Genomic DNA, 19,498 nt, shown 5'->3' with positions numbered 1-19,498 from the left:
CTTTGCTGAGCACAGGGTGAAGCCTTTAGGCACAGAACAGGATCAAAGCCGCAGGAAAGCCATATCACAACTAAAGTTATAACCTGATCCCTTCGGATGAGAGAAGTCGGTCTGGAAGGAAGGGGGGTGATTCCCCTACCCTTCCCCACCACGCATGGAGATGCTTTGGGGACAGATGTTTTGCTCTTCTCCACCGACCTGCTGCTGCAGCCAGACCAGACCATGCTTGTCAGGATGACACAGGCTGCCCACCACATCAAGAAGGTCTTACCCCAGCTCAGGTACCACAAAGGGTGTGCACCACAGAGCTGGTATTACTGTAAATATTCTACAGTGGGATTTGGAGTGAACTGATTTAAAGAGGCATGTGATGGCTTCTAGAAAGGATCAGCACACACCGTTCAGCCTGTGCATGTACCTGTACTATGGGTCTGACTCTCTGCTTAGCAGGAGTAACTCCACAGCATAAAACTGATGTAGGGCAGTTTAAATTCCAGCCCTATACATGTGTGTGCATATCTACTGTACCCACACATACACAGCACAGGGAGAGAGACATTTCCCACCTCACGCACTTAACCACAAAGTGTGATGGAGCTACTGAAAGAGGTGAACGGCATTTAATCACATGTGAGTTAATGATTTAAATGTGCTTTTATTTTTGGCCTCTTGATGTAAATCCAAACCAGACAAGCGGAGTCCTCTGGTCAGACGGCTGGAAATTCCTCTGCATGAAATCATGTTGGTGGTCTCCCAGCTCAGCGCCTTCTGAAGAGCCGTACAGTGAAATATCCTTCCGTACCACTAATGAATGCGCCCACCCACACTGGAGCTGGTGCCCCCTAAGAACTCAATTCAAGAACAACTTTTTAAACTCATACATGAAATCAAAGGGCTCATTCTGCGAGCCAAAGAACTTACAATTTTAGGCGGGACAGTTAATGGGTGGTTACTCTAGGTTGTCCCCTTGGTTTGCAGTACACAGTCTCGCAGGAAAAAATAATAAGCAGGATACTGTACATGTACACAGCATTCCAGTTAATTAAATTTCATCCTCCTCCAATGAATACATAAATTGTTGCTACCCTGGTGACTGTACAGAGCTTGAGTGACTTGCTCAGCATCAACCAAAGGAACCAAAGTAAACACACAAGACCTTGGTTTACTTTCCTGTGCTCAGACAAGACCTCCTTCTCGATATTAAACAATCACTAAACAACCAGAAACACTCAAATTGGCTGTGAAAACTTGAGCAAGAGCATCCAGGAAATAATTTTCAAGACTACTGCCACTAAACCCTCCCAAGGACTCCTGTCCTTGTGTGAAGGAACACTTGTCATTTCAAGCACAAGGGCCAGAAAACTGCATAACTCGGTTTTGCTACCCAAGCGAGACACAGATCATCCCACGATGAGGAGATGAGTCCTTCAAGCAGGCCTGTTATAAAATTATCAAGTGGCACGGGGGGTGGAAGGAATCAAGTTCTAATTGAACTGACTTGAAATAATAAATGCACACACTTTCTTTAAACACAGCTTGCCACATCCTGAGAATCTGGAATCAATTCCTTCCCTTTCAAGAAGCTTAAAAGTGGTGGGACTTTGATATGGCATGAGCATGTTTGCTTCTGGGCTTACAGCCCTCGCCAGCCCGTTCCAAAACTTTCAGTGCTTTTATATTATAAGACAGAAAGTTAGGAAAACAAAGATGGAAAAAAGGATCAGAAATTCAGGGAACTATTAAATCAGGGCAGCTTTGCTGCCAAATACCTTTGGTAAGTAAATGAATCATGATCAATAACATATTGCCATGCAGACTTACAGGAGAAGGTTATCACCTGCTTCTGTGCCAGGCACAAAACATAACGGTGTGTGGCTAATGAAGTACTACATGAATCCAGAAAAAAAAAAATCACTATTTTTCTCTGTAATGTTAAAGCATTTTACTTCAAAGTAAATTTAACTCGTCCAGAAAAAACATGATTTTTTCCATTTGTCAAAATTGATAGGTTGCTATGAAACACTTCTCTTTTGATGATGTTGCATTTGTAAGAGCAAACTGTCTTGACAGAAGGAACCCTATTTTTGTTAAGGGGATGTTTCAGCCCTGATTGTAAAGCTGCTTGCTTTATACATTCACATATTTGCCAGCAGAGGGTATCACAATCTTAGAAACACATGTACATACCTATCATTGAATCTATTCATTTATATGTGAGGATTTAGACATACACACTAAACCAAGAAGTTACCAATCTCTTGTTTTCTTTAGTAACTTTTCCATTATTGAAATAAAAAAATTATTTGGCTACTTAAAGGCTACAGACTGTGTTAGCAGAGCCATCTGCTATGAATATTGCAATGACATAGCCAAGCAATGGCATAATTTGAAGCCTGACATTCCTGCATGGCCCTGGCTGTAAACCCTCCTGGGAGGAACATCAGCTTGGGCTTATCTTTGGAGTGCATTAGGTTCTCATTAATTCTTACATCCAGTATCCTCATGCTGCATAAATCTCATTTAATTATCCCAACCACTTCACGCCACTTTACCACAAAGATGTAACAGCCACAGGCTGTAGTGAGAGCTCGTATTGCACAGACCACATGATCTCTGATAAAGCAGCACACTACGAAGAATGATCACATATAATTACACCTTAACCACACTTCTAGAGATAGGCTGATGCTACAAATTCCCAGCCTGATATCCCACATGTTAATGAATTTACTTCCCTGACTCCCAATTTAAGAACTTAATTTAAACGACCTGATGTTTGGTGCTTTAGCTTCCCTGGTATTCAGCAGTCCCCTATTCCCAACAAAAATAAATTAAAATTATTGTTTATATAATGGCCTGAGTTCTATGATCTATTTTTAATTTATTAACAAGTCTTTTTCTATTTGTGTTTTGATCATGTGCAACTGATGTCCCAGTTACTGGTGTGGCTTTCCAGATTAACCCAAGCACTTGGGTCAGCTGGAGTTAGGAGCAAATATAGAGGATGACTGTGAGATGTATTACCTTTATCTGAGCATTGGAATCTATAGGAACCATTTAAGATAACAACAAACAACAATCTCTGTTCTTTTTGGATCTCACCTGCTCATATGGAGACAGGGAAAGGGACTTCACCTCAGTAATTATATTTTATGTATATAAAATGCTTTTTATTATTACAGAAATATATACAACTATTTATACTGTTATATAGGAAAAACAATGTGTCATAACCTGCTGTAAAAGGACATGTATCAGATCAGGGCTAGAGCCCCAGATTCCTTTTGGATCAGTGTTGCAATTTTACAAAATACCAATCAAAAAGAAATAGGTTCACACGGGAATATGCATCCAGTGGTGCTGTCCTTTCCTTTTCAGACATAGTCCTTTCACTGCTCAAGAAATCTAACACAACCACTTTTTGATTAACTCATTATCTGCCATCCAAATCAGCCTTCAGAATAACTGCTGTGGTTCAGATGAACTGGACAGGAAGGTGGGTAAAACATCCCTGGGATAAGGGAAAAGGTATTCTTGCCTAGCCCTTGAAAACTGGAAGTCAACTACTCTACTGAAATTGAGGTCTATGTCCCACAAAGTGTAAGTCTGCTTTGACAGTCCCAAGAACCCAGAGGTCCTCAGGTACTTTACTCTGTTGATAGAAAAAACATGTGGGTACTACTGATACTCTGCTTGTCTGTGTTTTATTCTCTTTGCACTGCAGCACTACAGCTGTAAAAAAATTAAGCTAAAACCTTTTCTCTACTTCAAAGAGGAAAGCTGAGGATGAGTGCATTCCGAGATTGCAGTGTCTGGATATGACAGGAGCACAAACTAGCTAACAAAAATGGAGTGAAGGTGTTTGCAGGGAACAAAGACTGACTCTTTTCCCTATAACCTTGGTGTGCTTAACTGGCATTGGAAGCATTTTCCTTTTCTTTCAAGAGTACCTAAACCAAGGCTTGTTAGGCAGATCTAGGGAAAGCTCCCATTAATCATACTGCAGGTTCTAAAAATGTGGAGTGCTTTGCAGGGTTAGATTCCTTATCTCACAGTAGCGGATATCCGACCTTGAATTCCAGCTCTGCTTATGGCCAGATGCAGATACCTCTAGGACAGCCATTTATTCCTGTTTGGAGATGCCAGCCCTTGTGAATCCAGGGATTTGCATATTGCAGAGTCACTGAGAAGTGAGAGTTGGGATTCTGCATGTGGACAGATACCCGTGGCTGTTTTAGGATGCAAGCTGAAGATTTACAGTTGCAGAGCAGACCATAAAAATTCCTTGTAAATTGCCAAGATATTTTACTTTCATTGTAACATCTATTTAGTCTAACTCTTAATTTATTTTCCTTTTACAACTTCCTACAGAGGTTAGCTGAGCGTCCCATTAGCATTAGACAAAAAAACCCCAACTCTTTAGAATCACTGAGAAATGAAGCACTGTAATTATTTCCTTCTGTTAACAACACAAAAATATGATGGAGGAGATTGTTATCTGGCATAAATCATCATTTACCCACTTTTATCTCATGGGTCAGCCCCAGGCAATGAAATATAATTGCACAGATGAAATGCGTGGCAGAGCTGGAGCCTGAAAAAATCTAGTTTTCTCTGAATTATATGAGCACATGGTGTTCAACAGGCATTAGGTCTCTGACTGTGAAACCAGTAATACAAGATAAGAGGTATTAGTATATTCTTATATTCACATCAGTAAGTGATTGCAAATATTCTACTAGATCATCTCCAGGGATAGGGATGTGTAAATCCATTAGCTTTCATGGAGCAACAGGAGCTAAGACTAGCTGAAGTGTTGTTTCTCTAGGGGAAAGGAATGTGGAGAAGAACAGCAATTTCATTAAGAAGACAATGTGGGATGCATATAAGTATGAATGGCATCTGGTTTCTGGGGGGGTTCTTTTTTTCGACAAATAAACATGTGAAGGAAAGTTTGGACCTTACCAAGTGCAGTTACATTTCTTAAAGCCACTTCTTTCATTTAATAACTTTATGTTGGATGTCTTGATATAACTCAGTTTATATGAGCAAATTAGCCACAACAACATAACATAATCATGAGGTAAGCGGGTCTCATAGCCACATCTAACAAATTATTAGGGGTCATGGTATGAGTTGGCCTCAGAGTTCTGGGTCCAGTCAGCACACGCTCCTCTAAGCAGCGTCTGGGCAAAGTAGAGGATGTAGCACAGGCCACCAGTCACTTCCAGCAAGCACTAAGGGATTCTGTTCTGGTGAGGAAGCTGGGCTGTATGGACAGGAGTCATGTCATGGCTGTTGGTAAAGAGGTTACTAAACACTCTGTGGCCTGTTTTATTTACTACTACAGATGTAGTTAATTCAGCTGAGAACATGTGGATTTAGCCCACTGAACCAACCATCTCCCACTGCTCAGCAGCAGAACCTGATGTCATCCGAACAGACCTTAAAATAAAATTAGGAGGGAATGGCAAAATTATTCCACTTCTAAGCACAGAAACTCCCTGGCACATTTGGCAGTGATCATACTCACCAGCATTATCCTGCTGCTTGGTATTTTTGATGTATGCAGAAAATTTGGAAAAGATATCAATTCCAGCAGTGTTTGATTCCCGGTGCTTAGCAGCCAGCTTGGGGTACCTGAAAAAGAAGAAGCAGTGTGAAGAGTAACATCTTGCTACCAGCATCATAGGGATGGTTACAAATACAATTTAATAGAAGAAAGACAAAAGCTCCTGTACGAGGAACTGTAATTAACATCATCTTTTATCTCAAAACAACAGCTTGGTAAGTCCCTCTTAACAATATCTGTTGGAGAGTTACACAGAGATGGTTTCAAGACAAAGGTAATTGTACTTGTGCTTTGTGTTACCATGATCCAAGATACAGTGGCCTTAAATCAGAATGAAGCATAAATTTCCAGAAATTTTGTGGGGGGGAATTTGGCTGCCAAGTCTCTCCATTATGAATGGCAGTCATGTCTAATCCCCTACACCGAAAATGTACCCCAGGATGGAACAGCAAGGCATGTTAGGATCACCCAGGTGAAGGAACATAAAGATTTCAGTCTCCGAATTGCTTTTTATAGGCAACTGGTGCAAAGGAATATATCGATTTGAAAGATAAACACAATTAAAGACTTCTACTGACTTCAGTGGTCTTGGAGTAGAGTATAGAAAATTAAAATATCTGATCTCTTGCCTCACGACTATCCTATAGCTGCTGATTCACTTGGAGGTAAAACACTCCAAGGAGTGTAAGGAACCAAGCCAAATTTCATTGATTCATAGATTCTAAGGTCCAACTCACAAGCCAGCAATTTCTTTTTCCCATTATCCTTGTATTAAGTCCAAAACATTTGACTAACTAAGGCATATCTGGTAAATCTAAACCTTTCCTTGGTAGCTTTTCATACTGAAAAAATCTGGGCCTTATTTCTAATCTGAATTAGTTTGGTTATAACTTTCATCATGGGTTCTTGTCATTTCTCGACTAGAATAATGAGCACTTTTCTGCCTCCAGAGCCTCTCATCCTCTGTAATCAATTCCCCTTCCAAACTTCCTAATACACCGTACAGTTCAGAATCCTCCAGTTTTTCACTGTAAAATGCTTTTCCTGGCACAGATATTTTGTGTGGCAATTCTCAGCATCTCTTCCAAGTTATTTTTAGCTTTGCAAAATGTGGCCACCAGACCCCTACAAAATTTTTCTAATACCAATCTCCTTAATTCTGCATACAAGGACATCCTGAAATGTGTACAGAGAAAACAGTCTGCAGTTATTAGTCACACAAGTAACCTTCACACATGGAAGTCATCTCACTGAAGCCAGCAAGTTTCATAAATAAATATTACTCCTGTAAGTAAAGGTTGTAGGAAGGAGCGCTTTTTAGGAACTCTTCTTAGGACATCTTTCATTTCTAGGAAATGGAATTTTGAATGAAAAAAATCTCAAGTTCTTACTTTGGAGGTGCAAGAATCTCTTCCAAGAATTCCTCAATCTTGTTAACATCTGTCTTGACTTCTCCATTAAATGTCAGGAAAGGTGGGTGGGTCCCAGGAGCCAGATTGTGCAGGTCAGCTGGCTTTCTGCAGACAGAGAAAAAAAGTCACAAAATCACTAATCTTTACAATCAGGTAGTTGCACAGATATTTATAGTTCCTAGAAAATCAGTCTTTTTTTTTTTTTTCTGTAATTTGTGGTTGGAAGACTCTGAAAGTACCCCAAGCGCCCTGTTTAATATTAAAACATTCCACAAGTGAAAAAAACCCGACAACCAAACCTGAATCCCAACTATTTTGTTGCACCACAGGCTCTCTAGGTTAGATACAAATCTGATTGAACTTGGTGGTGCCTTTGTGTAGGACAAACACTGGATCATTTCACTATTTCAGTTAAACTGAACAGCTTTTACCTTTTCAGATCAACAGTGGTGACGTTGAACACAACTCCTTTGAGCCACAGGATCATGAAGAGACGCTGGGAGAATGGGCAGTTCCCAATGCTTTCTCCATCTATACCAGCCTGAGGGATGGAAAGGAAGGAAAAATGGATTTCAGACATGTTAGTCATTTACCTTCCTCAAGATGGAAAACAGGATGTCGCAAGAAAAATAACCAGTTTAAAAATAACCAGCAGTGCCTGTTATTTAATATAGTTTATCATCAACACGAGCATGGAGTTATTGCAGGATTCAGTCTTTGCCAGGAGCTCGAGAATGCAACATGGAGCCTCTCCTGAGGGCAGCTCTGGGTAAGGAGATGTGCCCTTTGCTGATGGCAAGCAACATCCAGGATGTTCTCTCAGTTACTCTCATCCCTACAGGAATTCCAGCTTCATGAAAAGGATAGAAAAACTCAGGACAGGTTTTCTGCTCAATTAAAGTCTGCAGATTATATCAGCTTAATATCTGCTTCACTGTTTTACTATCTAAAATGCGTACTTTATATTTAAACCCAAATCCTGTGGAAATTGACTAATTCTTCTTCACATCCAGCAAAGCAACCTCAAACACAACCAGATGCAGACACAAATCTCCATCTGAATCCTTCTGAGGTTCAAGGCAGATTTCAGCCACCACATTCAGTCTGTTCCTATCTCTAGTACCTAATGAATTGCCTACGAACCACTACAAACCAATAAAAAACTGCTAGTGTTAGCATTGAGGAAACAGCCTATTTTTTCCTCTAAAAATTTATGGTCCTTAGCCATGCAAATTCTGACTTTGAGCCATGGAGGGATACAAATAACACCAGCCGAACCGAGCCAAAGCTGCGTCCAAGGACAACATCCTTCTACAATAATTATGCTTGTGGCCAAAGCTTTCAGGACGACAATGGTTTTGATAGATTTCCATTTTAATTTGTGGTACCATTGTGTTTAAAAGATTCTTATAATCCTGGTGAAGCAACCAACCTTCTGTTGTTGACCCACATGGGTTGCATAACTGTATTTTATACACACAGTGTGTGTCCAAAAATGGCTGATGAAAGAGCTAAGCAAATAAATGCCCTCCTCCTTTGGAGACAATATTATATTACTCTGTTGGCTCTCATAAATTTTATCTTATTAATATTCAAGCTGTGAGGTAGCATTTCTCTGTCTTAAAGAAAGAATCACTTCTAATTATTGCAGCTCTGTGAAACATCCACAGCACAATTAGAAACATTTTGAGATTAGAAACGTCCAGCTGCTACAAATTCAGGCCTTGCCTGTGAAATGACATTTCTTGTCGCCAGACTATGGAGAGAGTATGGATTGAAGGCTTGGAGACAACCTGCCATAAAGTTTAGGGCTATGTAATGAATTTTGCTCTGAATTGAGATTCGGTTTCAAACACTCAGAACTCTAGAGATATTTGGATATAGAGGTATTTGGGTGAACAGTTTGGCTGCAGTTTGACTTGAAACTATGGATCTGCAATATGTCTGGCACATGGCATATGCGAGAATCAGCAAATGACGTGGGTGAAAGCGTGGCAGGGCATGAGGATGGGAAGATGCATTTTCCTATCTACCTGAGGTGTGAGTAGCCCGGTTCTACAAAATTTTATAAGTTAAATAGTTAGCACTGTTCTGCAAATTTCACGGCAACAGCAACAATGTCACCATGGGAATACCAGGCACCACCAGGCGTGCCATAATTACTGCAAAGTCACAGTTGCTGATTAAACCATTGCCAAGAAGTTTTAATTTCTTACCCTTCCTCAAAAGAGGCAAATGCTATGGGAGAAACAGTGATACGACACCAGACTTCCCCTTGGCTTTTTCACCATCCTAATCATAATTGCATCCTTCATAATGGAGCTGGATAACTGAGTCTGCAAACAATATGTTATAAACTAGAATTTGAAGAAAAACAGATCAATGAATCAATTAGAGGGCGAGAGAGTGCAGGCAGGAGGGCTGATTCTCATCTTACCTCCTCTGGAATGACTTTGGCTTATAAATTCATTGATTCTGTTGATTCTGTTTTTTCTTCACCTGACTGCCTTCAAAGTAAGTGCAAAACCCTGGTTTGCCAAGTTCTGCAAATACCTTGAGAGCAAACGGTTCTTGTCTCACAGTGATATGCAAAGCTCCAGCTCTCCTAAGTCTCCGTCCCGCACGGAGACAACCTCCTGCCTGGCGTCATCGCCCACTTCTTGTGCTGCAAGCAACAATTTCATCTTTTTCAGGAAAGAGACTCAGGAACATCATTTCCCTGCTCTCTCCAACTTCATATTCTCATGCAAAGGTTAAGGGTTACCCAGATCTGCATTTTTTTAAACATCCTCTGTCCTTCGAGGAAATGGTGGAAAACCCTCTAAATACCAGAGGACTAAAGGGGGGACAGAGCAGCTGAATTACAAGGAAGAAACAGAAGTGATGGGTCATTTGAGGCTAAGGGATGCAGAAGTCATTGGGGAAAGGAGAAAGATGTGAAATCTGGAAGACATAAGATTCACTTGGTGATCAAAAATAAAATTAATTGTGTAGGTCAAATGAGGCCTCTAGTATCTGCCCAACACTTCCAAAGGAGTGGGAAACATTAATTGCTAGAGACATACTGGGAATAGGCAGAGGAAATTCCAGAAACAAAAGATAAACTAAAGAAAAAGTACGGCATGATCTCTGTTCAAAGCTCCTGGATCTGGAAGCCAGGCTTATGATTTGGGTGGGGAGTGACTCATGGGTTTTGATCTCATGTGACTGGCATAACTGAAAACGCTACCACAAATCACAAGGCAAACTGGTGACAGAGGAGGGAACAGAATCAAAATCTCCCCAGCAACACAATTTATCCATTAAATTCAGCTATTTTTCTGTAGAAATTATAGGCAAGGTTCTGTCGGTTTTGTGAATCTTTTGTCATTGCTTCTAACAGCAGTCAGTAATTCAATGTTCAGTACTCAGAAAGAGCAAAACCTTAGCAGGTAATAACTTCAAAGGCTTATCAGAGTGTTGTGAGATCCTTTATGAAGTCTATTAACTACTAGGAGGAGATGAGAAAGAAGAGAGAACTTCCCAGGCTTAGCCACTCTTCAAAGAAAAACAGCTTTCTTAAATCACCCCAGTAGTGCCTAAATACAAATCTATTACGTATCTGTCCAAGGGTAAGGGCTCAGAAAGGCAGGAACTAAATAATATCTTAATCAAGATCAAGAACTCAAACAGTGGATGGAAAGAAAAGAGCAAATAATTGACAAGCTGAAGAACCACCATTTATTCCTGCTGCTGTTCAAAAATGAGCACAAAAGCTTCTCTGAAGCACAGTAAAAGTGATGAACCGTTTACAAAAAGGAGTAAGTTGATGATATATGCACTCTCCCTGCCAGCAATGTCAGATATTTCTGATATAATGATTGCAACTAGGGACAGTTCTGGCAAATCTGATGCAATGATTGCAGCTAGGGATGGACTTGAGGCTTTGTGGGCATGGATAAAGGAGACAGAGTTGTTAAAGTGAACTATAAGCTTCACAGCTGTGAAAGGCTTCAGAGTCTCCTTCTCCCAGTGGAGAAGAACCTTACCTGAAAAGGCAAATTTCCAGAGTGACTGTGGAAAATAGATTTGAGGATTTGCTGGGTGAGACTCTTTGGCCAATGCTCATCCCACTGCAGTTTAACTGAGATGTCTAAGGGAAGGTCTTCTGAGCAGGTAAGGTCAAGATGCACATCTGAAAGATAATTGTGGCCACCTTTCACTTAAACTGAACCACTGAGTATCTGATTTTGGTGGGATGAATGTGGACCACAGCAAAAAAAGCCTGGAGTTTGCAGAGACAGAATTTCGAGAGAATTATTTTGCTCTACCTTGGAAACATCACCTTCTGCTCCCATTTCTTCCTACAAGCTTACTTTTATTAGGTTACTTACTAAAAAAAGTATGCTTTTCTACTTAATCTCCAGCTGTTTAGGTCCTTCACACCAACTGATGCAAGGTCCTGCCCTGGAACTTGGTATAATCACATCAAGAAAAGCCCACTGTCATACCAGCTGCTTGCCTCTGTCTGAGTAATGGCAAGAATGAACAAGATGTTCTCCTTTATTAATTATAAGGCACTCCTCCTTAAATAGTTCAGCTATTTTTAATGGACTAATTAAACCTTAAAGACAGTTGTGTGCACAAGTGGGGGCTGTAGAGACACATTATCAATTAACATAATCAAGGAGGTTTTGGGAGGGAGAAAAAACGGTCTCGGTGATTTTATGAGCTTGTGTCAAGTGTTTTTGTAGAGCTGTGGGAGTATCGAGAGACTCCAACCACTGCACAGCACAGCTCAATGATGTGAACAGGGAGCTCTTCTCAAGTTCAAGATAATACTTTGCTACAAATGAAACAACTGGAATAAACTTCCTCACATATTCCAAAAATAATCCAACTGGTACATGCACAAGGACTGCAATGCACACAGACAACCGTATATTATTTTAATAACCTTAAGGGAGAAAAAAAGGGCAAGTTTCACTTACTCCCCAAACATAGAACTTTAAAGAAATACACCATCATTAATAATGACTAAGCATCTATCTTAAAAATGGCAGTGCTGGCAAGAGTTGCATATCACAGAGCACTGTGTTTTTTCCAGGCAAATAATATATTTGTTTTTTTCTATCCTCCTTCTTTGATTTTTCACTGAATTGAGGCCACTCTGCACGTGGTCCAGGGGTCTGTAAGACTCTGGGCTAAAGCAGGGAGACACTTTTGATGACACTAAAACACATTTCTTTTTCAAAAGGATTTTAACAAGTTAACAAAAGCAGTCAGGCTAATTCACCTCAATGTTTCCCAGTAAGGATTAAGGAGGGATTTGATTTCATCATCCCTACAATCAAAATTGAGACTCACATTACACATGGTTACACCCTCTCTGTTTTAAAATTGGGAACGCTCCTGCCTTTTGACACTTACTCCCCTTACGCTCAAAACCCAAAGGGGAAGTGAAAATCCTATTCGAAATGCAGAGCAGGCCAGGAAATATCCTATTTATTGTGCCATTAAGAAAAAAAAAATCTGTCTTAGTAATTATACCACACACACAATAGCACAAATCTCCATTGTAGGGAAAAATCATTGGTTGCAACATGAGATCAGACATGCCAAGGTATTGCTTTAGTAAGGATCATTTCTTTCCAGTTTCTCGTCTTTTTTTTTTTTCCCCAACTTCTCATCCAAATGTAAAAGCCAGTGAGTAATTTGGAGTGCCACCAACGGAGAGGCAAGCTAAGAAGTGCACATTCATAGAGCAGCACTGGTAGGTCTCAAGTTAGAAGTAAATCTCGTTGCACAAGCCCTGTGTATCACAGGACACTCTTGTTGACTGTGGCTCTGGTTCAGGAAAAGCATTTAAGCATGTGCTGAAATACATCCCAATTCAGAGGAAGTATATGCTTGACGTTAAGCATGTTCTTAAGTCCTGATGATTTCAACAGACTTAAGCACATACTTAAGCGCTTTCCTGAACAAGGGCCTATAACAACAATAATAAATTTGCTGTGCAGCATTTTAACTTCATTAAGCTTTTTTCCGAGATTTTATTTTGCTAGGAGAAGCTCCTCCTCCTTCCAAAGCAGGGCAAGACAGAACAGGAATATATTCCTGAGGACACGCAGAAATAGACTATGTGCATATATGTCAAATAAAAATAGAGCATTTGCCTGGAAGACTGTCAGGATAGTGACAAAACAAAAAGGAAGTGGTGAAACTCTTTAGCCAGCTCCCCAAAAGCCAGCCAAAATGTTGTCCAAGTTTGGCATTACATACATGCACATATTATAGATGCACATAAGCTTAACTTGGTCTGCGCTGCCGGCCAATTTGAGGGGAGCTGGCTTGTTCCACTGGGTTCAGACAAGCTGGGCAGCACGTCAGCAGAGCTGAGGATCTCCAAGGAGCTGTCACTGCACTTCTCAGATCTCTGCATTTTTGTGAGAGATACGTTTGCACTCCTGAGACATTCAGGATTTTCAGAAGATGGAAGTGCAGGTTGGAGACCCCGTGGACAGGACAAACCTATCTTTAGGTTTGGTAAGTCATGATTTTCCAACTTTTTTATTCGCATGAATGGCAGCATGGGCAGGAAGGAATCAGTCATACAAGTCAGCTTCTTCCTAGGGATCTTTTCATTACAGCTTAGGATACTCACAATTAAAGATCAGAGTCATCTTCCACATCAGCTAAGGTACTGGTAGCAGAACAGCTGCACTCACAGTGATCAACCTGCACAAAAAGGTCTCGGTTTCCTCAAGGGCTTTGTTAGAGCCACTGGCCACTGCATATGTTCTGCATGAAACATGTTTTGCTCTGAAATAAATTTTGAGATGCCCTAGAATTCCAGTAATTCAGGTTCAATGTAGATGTAGAAAACTACAGACTAAACACAGGCGTATAGTCTCATCACAGAATCACAGAATGGTTTGGGTTGGAAAGCACCTAAAAGATCACCCCATTCCAACCTTCTGCCATGGGCAGGGACACCTTCCACTAGACCAGGTTGCTCCAAGCCCCATCCAACCTGGCCTTGGACACTTCCAGGGATGGGGCATCCACAGCTTCTCTGGGCAACCCATTCCAGTGCCTCACCACTCTCCTAGTAAAGAATTTCTTCCATATATCTAACCTGTATTTCTTTCAGTTTGAACCCACCATGTGAAAATGGTTCTATGCTATTCCATCACCTCTTATTTCTTCAAAGAACTAAAGGCCAATGATTTGACAAATATCAACAGAGTAGAGAAGCATAGAGTGCTCTGACACCTTAGATCAAGCAATTATTTTGTTCTCATTTATATTTATAGATCCCTTACTTATCTTTGCATATGGTTAATTTAATGAGGAATTATTATTAGATAATTAAAGGTAGTGGGAACTACAATGACACTTCCTACACCAACATATATTTATATATATGAATTAAGGCTGGGACAAATTTTTTTTTTCCAGGAGACCATATTCCAGCATGCTCTGCCATGCTGTGAAAAATTTCTGCACACCAAGACTGACTTTCACATGGTGGTGTATAAGGGAAAAGTCTCCAGAAGAGTGAAAGTCATTTAGTAACATCAGCAGTATTGTATAAAGAAATCGCATAGAATATGCATTTAATTTATATTATTTTAATGTCAGCAAAATATGAGCTAAAGGATGGGTGGCAAATGCTGGCTGACATTTCCAAAGTGACTAGCAGTTTTAGGTCCTGTGAGACAATTTGAAAGCAGCTGACTTCTCACAAGTATCAATTCTCTACACTTGGAAAATCAGGCCACAAAGCCACCCAGAATGAAAAGCTGCTTTTAAAAGCCTTAGTAAGAAGGGAGTATCACTGTGAGCTGTGACTGTGAGCTTCTTGAGTAACTAGACAAAAAATTAAGAGTGTTGTAAAAGAAAATCTCTACTGGAAGAATATTCTTCGAGGAGCTCACTCAGAATTTGACAAATACCTGGAGATGTGCAGTGGCTCTGGCCATGCCACCTTGGAAACAGGCCTGGAGTTGTGGTCTTTGGCCGCCCCCCTGAGGGTAGGCAAGGTGCTGGGACCACACAAAGACATAAGAACATGGGGTCCCAACGTGCAGCTCAGCAGGGCTCCCAGGGCTCCTGGCTGCCCAGCAGCCCACTCACCAGCCAAAATTTCCTTTTAAAACTACTGAGACTGTTTCAGTTTCCCTCCTCACTGAAAACCCACCACAGCTTTGGTTCAACAACATTGTGAATGTTTCAAAATGTTTTTTTTGAGACTTAGAGAAATTTAGAGCAAAATCTTGACATTCTTCAAAACCCAAAATTGCCATTCTCATCACAGCTCTTGACAGCAGATTGTTCACAAAGCTCATGTGCTTCCAGACACAGTGGACTGAAAGTACAGGTGTTTCTTTCTTAGCTTGACATAAAAATAACAATCATCCTTTACACTTCTTCCTAAGCCTTTTCCAATCTAATAAAGCAATTCTGCTCCTATCACTCACCAGTATCATGGCACAGGATCCTGGGTACCCAGGATAGCCACTGGACGTAACCTCAGAGAACAGCTTTTAAAAGCCTTGATTTTTGGTGACCCATCAATAATTCATTGAGACACCACAGGAACAAGAAAAGAACTTAAGAAATGTCAGATATATAAGCTTAACACATAGATAGATACTTGAATAAATGACTAAACCACAACTCACAAGCACACATGGAAATCTAAAGTTGGTAAGAAAAGACAATATGGATTTTTCAGGAACAAATTACATTAATTAAGCTAAGCAAATTTAGTTGTCTGTCAGGGTTGCCAGCACTGCAGGTAGAAAGGAAGCAGCAGGTACCTGGAAGCTGACCTCTGTAACGTTTCCAACGTCAGCTCCAGATCGTATTTTATTAAACAAAGTAAGGAAATGGGACCTGTATGAAATTACTGCAAAGTGCTTGTATAGGTGGTTGAAAAATATTTATGAAGTGGTAATAATAAAGTTTTCTGCTACTCTACAAATACAACAAATAGAGGTACCATAAAGGTCTATGACAAGATGAGTCATATTTAATGTTTCCATTAGCAAAATGGGGGAAGGAACAGATAAACCCTTGCAAAATTTCCTGACAGCAACAAGCACAGAGAGGTTATCAGTATTTCCCAGGAGAGGAGCAGATTTCAAAGTGATGCTAAGAAGTTGGAACAAAGTGTCTGAAGTCACTTAAATGAAATTCAGGGAAATTAACCTCAAGGTGTAAGATGTGAGAAGAACAAAATGTGACATACAAATGCTGGATGGGGAATAGCTGGTGAGGCTGCGGGGGCGAAGTGAAAGGTTTTACGTAAATCACAAACAATAGGAATCATCAGCATATGCATCTACAGGCAACAGCAACAGGATAATGGGATGTACATGCAATGTTCTACCACGACATAACAGTTCTCAAGCATGTATAAGACTGTTTCACAAAGAGGATGATTTTCCATTGTTGTTCATGACCACAGAGGATGGGATTAAGTATTTTGCTTAATTTGCAACAATAAAGCTTTGAGGGGGGGGGGGGGGAAATCCAGTGTAATTATAGGACTAATGAAACACAAAGCAGGCTTTCTAAGGAGGTTGTGTAATCTCCATTTAGTGGAGGCTTTGAAGAAATCAAAAGAAGTTGGTAAGATTGGTCTCGATTTATTTCATCCTGCTGCAGAGTGGAGAGGGGGCATAGGATGTTTCAAAAATCCTTTCTATACAGTCTATATTAGTGACTCTGAAAATAAAGCTGTTCTTGCTGTCAGTGCTGGATGCTTGGTGGCACAGACTTTTGCTTCTCTCTGACCTGCACAGGATGAAGTCTGGCCCCAGTGAAATCAATGGCAATTTTGCCCATGACTTTGACAGGACCAGAATTTCACTCAGAGTTTTCATGGTCACGGGGGACCAACATAATAATCTTTCCTGACCTTTTGTGTCATACAAACATAGATTTCGCTCAGCCTGTAGCCAACATCTTGTTCCTGAACTAGAACATGCATTTTGGAAGGTTTTTCAGGAGAGGTACATGCCTGACATAGAGTGGTAGTAAAATCCCCTCTAGCGTTGCCTGCTTGCATTGCAGGGAGAAGCTCAACCAGCAACAGCCCACTTGTGGAGTTTTCCTAAAGCTGCCTAACTCGTCACATTACATATATATGCAATCTTTTTTTCTTATCTATCAGTTGCATTTATGCATCTGGGTTTAAGTTCTGGAAGGAACCTTAGTCACAGGATTTGGGGAGGCAGGACACAGCAGCACTCAGAAAATCATTCCATTTTTAGTAAAAGTCAATAGAGATGCTGAAGCATCAGCTACTGCTTGGTTGTTTTGGATACAACAGTGTATCTCATAGGAAGAGATACATCCTCTTTTTAAGACCAGTTAACTTAGAATCATAGAATGGTTTGGGTTGGAAGGAACCTCAAAGACCATCTCGTTCCAACCCCCTGCCATGGGCAGGAACACCTTCCACTAGACCAGGTTGCTCCAAACCCTGTCCAACCTGGCCTTGAACACTTCCAGGGATGGGGCAGCCACAGCTTGTCTGGGCAACCTATGCCAGGGGCTCACCATCCTCACAGTAAAAAATTTCTTCCTAATATCTAACCTAAGCCTACACTCTTTCCATTCAAAGCCAATTCCTCCTTGTCCTGTCACTCCAGGCCCTTATAAATAGTCTTTCTCCATCTTCCTTGTAGGCTCCCTTCAGGTACTGGAAGAATCTTATCCTGCAAGATATTGATACTGGGTGGCTATTCATGCTCTGTATATACATAATGCAGCTCCTACATTTTGGAAACTTATGCCTATAGGGTCATATTATAGCTTTGGTCTTTTGGTGCCACACCTATTAGTTTATTACATTCTAATATAATAGGTGGCATGTGTCCCATCCCTGGAAACATCCAAGGCCAGGACAGACAAGGCTCTCAGCAATCTGATCTAATTGAAGATGTCTCTGCCCATTGCAGGGGGGTCTGACTAGATGACCTTTAAAAGGTCCCTTCTAACTCAAAATATTCTGTGATAATAGACCCTATCTAATTCCAGAGCAGTTAATATCCACACAAAATATTCCCACTGATGATAAATATTCCACAGAATTCAGTGAGAGTAGAGTCATACTTTGGATTCACTGGTTTCTTTCTAATAAGTGATTTAAAACACAAGTGGTTTTATGGGCTCTCAAGAAAGAAATTAGGAATTACTCTTATTTAGCTATTCAAAAAGTACCAATTTTAATAGTTTCAAATATTGATGATTCTATATCCTCAGAGCTAATTAGATACATAAAAAAACCATTACCCCAGGAAAGCTGCAGAAAATAAAATGAGACAGATCACTGTCAGAAGGTGTCACAGGCAATGCAAATTATAACCAAATTATTCCTGTTTCTACTAGAGATCAGGTGCAAATACAGGAGTCGTTTCTCCAAAGCAAGCTCTATGCAGAGCTCCCATTACAGTACCAGAATCCTGAATGCAGGTTTTTTTGTAAGAATTCAATCTGTGCACATCTGGAATTTGCATTTAACAGTCTGTTAAAAATCTATGAGCCAGGGATTTTTGACCAGGGTAATCTGGTCATATGGCATATTCTGGAAATGTTGGTGAATTGCAGCCAAATTTCCATGCCTCTAAGCAGCGTATCAGACTAACAAATAATAACAGCAGCCAGGTGCTGAAAGTTAATGCTGAACCCGAAATCAGATCCAGGGCTGAATTATTTATTGAAATTCCATTACTTCATTTGCACTATTAGAAGACAGAGTCACTTGCAGTCACTGCAAATAAAGGTCGGGATGGTGGGGTGTTGCTGATAAGGGCATTTACCACATCAGCTGACCCCAGCACAGGCCATGAGGGTCTCATTTTGTATCGTATTTAACATCACAGAAATACTGTTCATCAGTGATCTAAGGCCACTGGACTAAAAGAGCAATTGGCAGCCCTCAGGAGGTGTCCCACAGTGGGCAGGACTGGGCCTTTCTATCTCCTTTTGCATCTCCAAAGTTCAAGGTGCTGCAGAGGGTACAGGGGAAGCTCCATCCTGAGATGTGATGAATGTTTATGACTTTCACCAAAAGCAGATCAAGTTACTTTGCAAAGGAGCAGCACATCCCAGGCTCAAACTAGTCTTTGATGTTTGCATCTTGCTGTGACTTCTCAGTGCAACCCACAATACCTCCAATAAACTATTTACCAATACAATACTACCAGCATTTGGACTAAGAATTACTGCTGTGAAAATACAAATGCAGTATAAACAAATTTTCCGGTTTCCAGACACTCACAGAGAAATAATTACAGAGTTTAGTCATTAGACAATATTTTTTCTCCTTTAATATTTTCTTACCTGCCAAAATTGCCATATTTGTTCATCTGATCATCTACACTTACAGTCATATTTAGCCATTCAAGGGGTGTTACACTACAAGGCAGTCTTTTCTGTTAGCCATCTACAAAAGAGGGGGATGCAAATCCCTCTGACTATTTCATTAAACAAGAAACAGAGAAAGTTCCGAGTTTGTAAA

The 19,498-nt window shown here is 40.5% G+C and overlaps 1 protein-coding gene across 9 annotated transcripts in view; it reads right to left on the bottom strand.

The window, feature by feature from the left end:
* The window catches only part of CLIC5 (chloride intracellular channel 5), an 81,193-nt gene that overhangs the window by 17,497 nt on the left and 44,198 nt on the right, over positions 1-19,498 (bottom strand). For 8 of the 9 annotated variants that reach the window (XM_039387286.1, XM_039387290.1, XM_039387287.1 and 5 more), the window contains 3 exons: positions 7,416-7,525; positions 6,964-7,089; positions 5,534-5,640 (listed from right to left, as the gene is read on the bottom strand). In XM_039387286.1, the coding sequence (XP_039243220.1) occupies positions 5,534-5,640; positions 6,964-7,089; positions 7,416-7,525 (343 nt within the window). Of the gene's footprint in view, positions 1-5,533; positions 5,641-6,963; positions 7,090-7,415; positions 7,526-11,012; positions 11,095-19,498 lie in introns of those variants that run through there. The other variant, XM_039387293.1, reaches the window with a different exon arrangement.

The sequence above is a fragment of the Pipra filicauda genome, unplaced genomic scaffold (genome assembly GCF_003945595.2).
Source record: "Pipra filicauda isolate LSUMZ 115617 unplaced genomic scaffold, ASM394559v2 scaffold54_size4384275_pilon, whole genome shotgun sequence".
Classification (NCBI taxonomy): domain Eukaryota; kingdom Metazoa; phylum Chordata; class Aves; order Passeriformes; family Pipridae; genus Pipra; species Pipra filicauda.
Note: the sequence above shows the minus strand (reverse complement) of the source record. Positions and strands in the feature narration are given on the sequence as shown.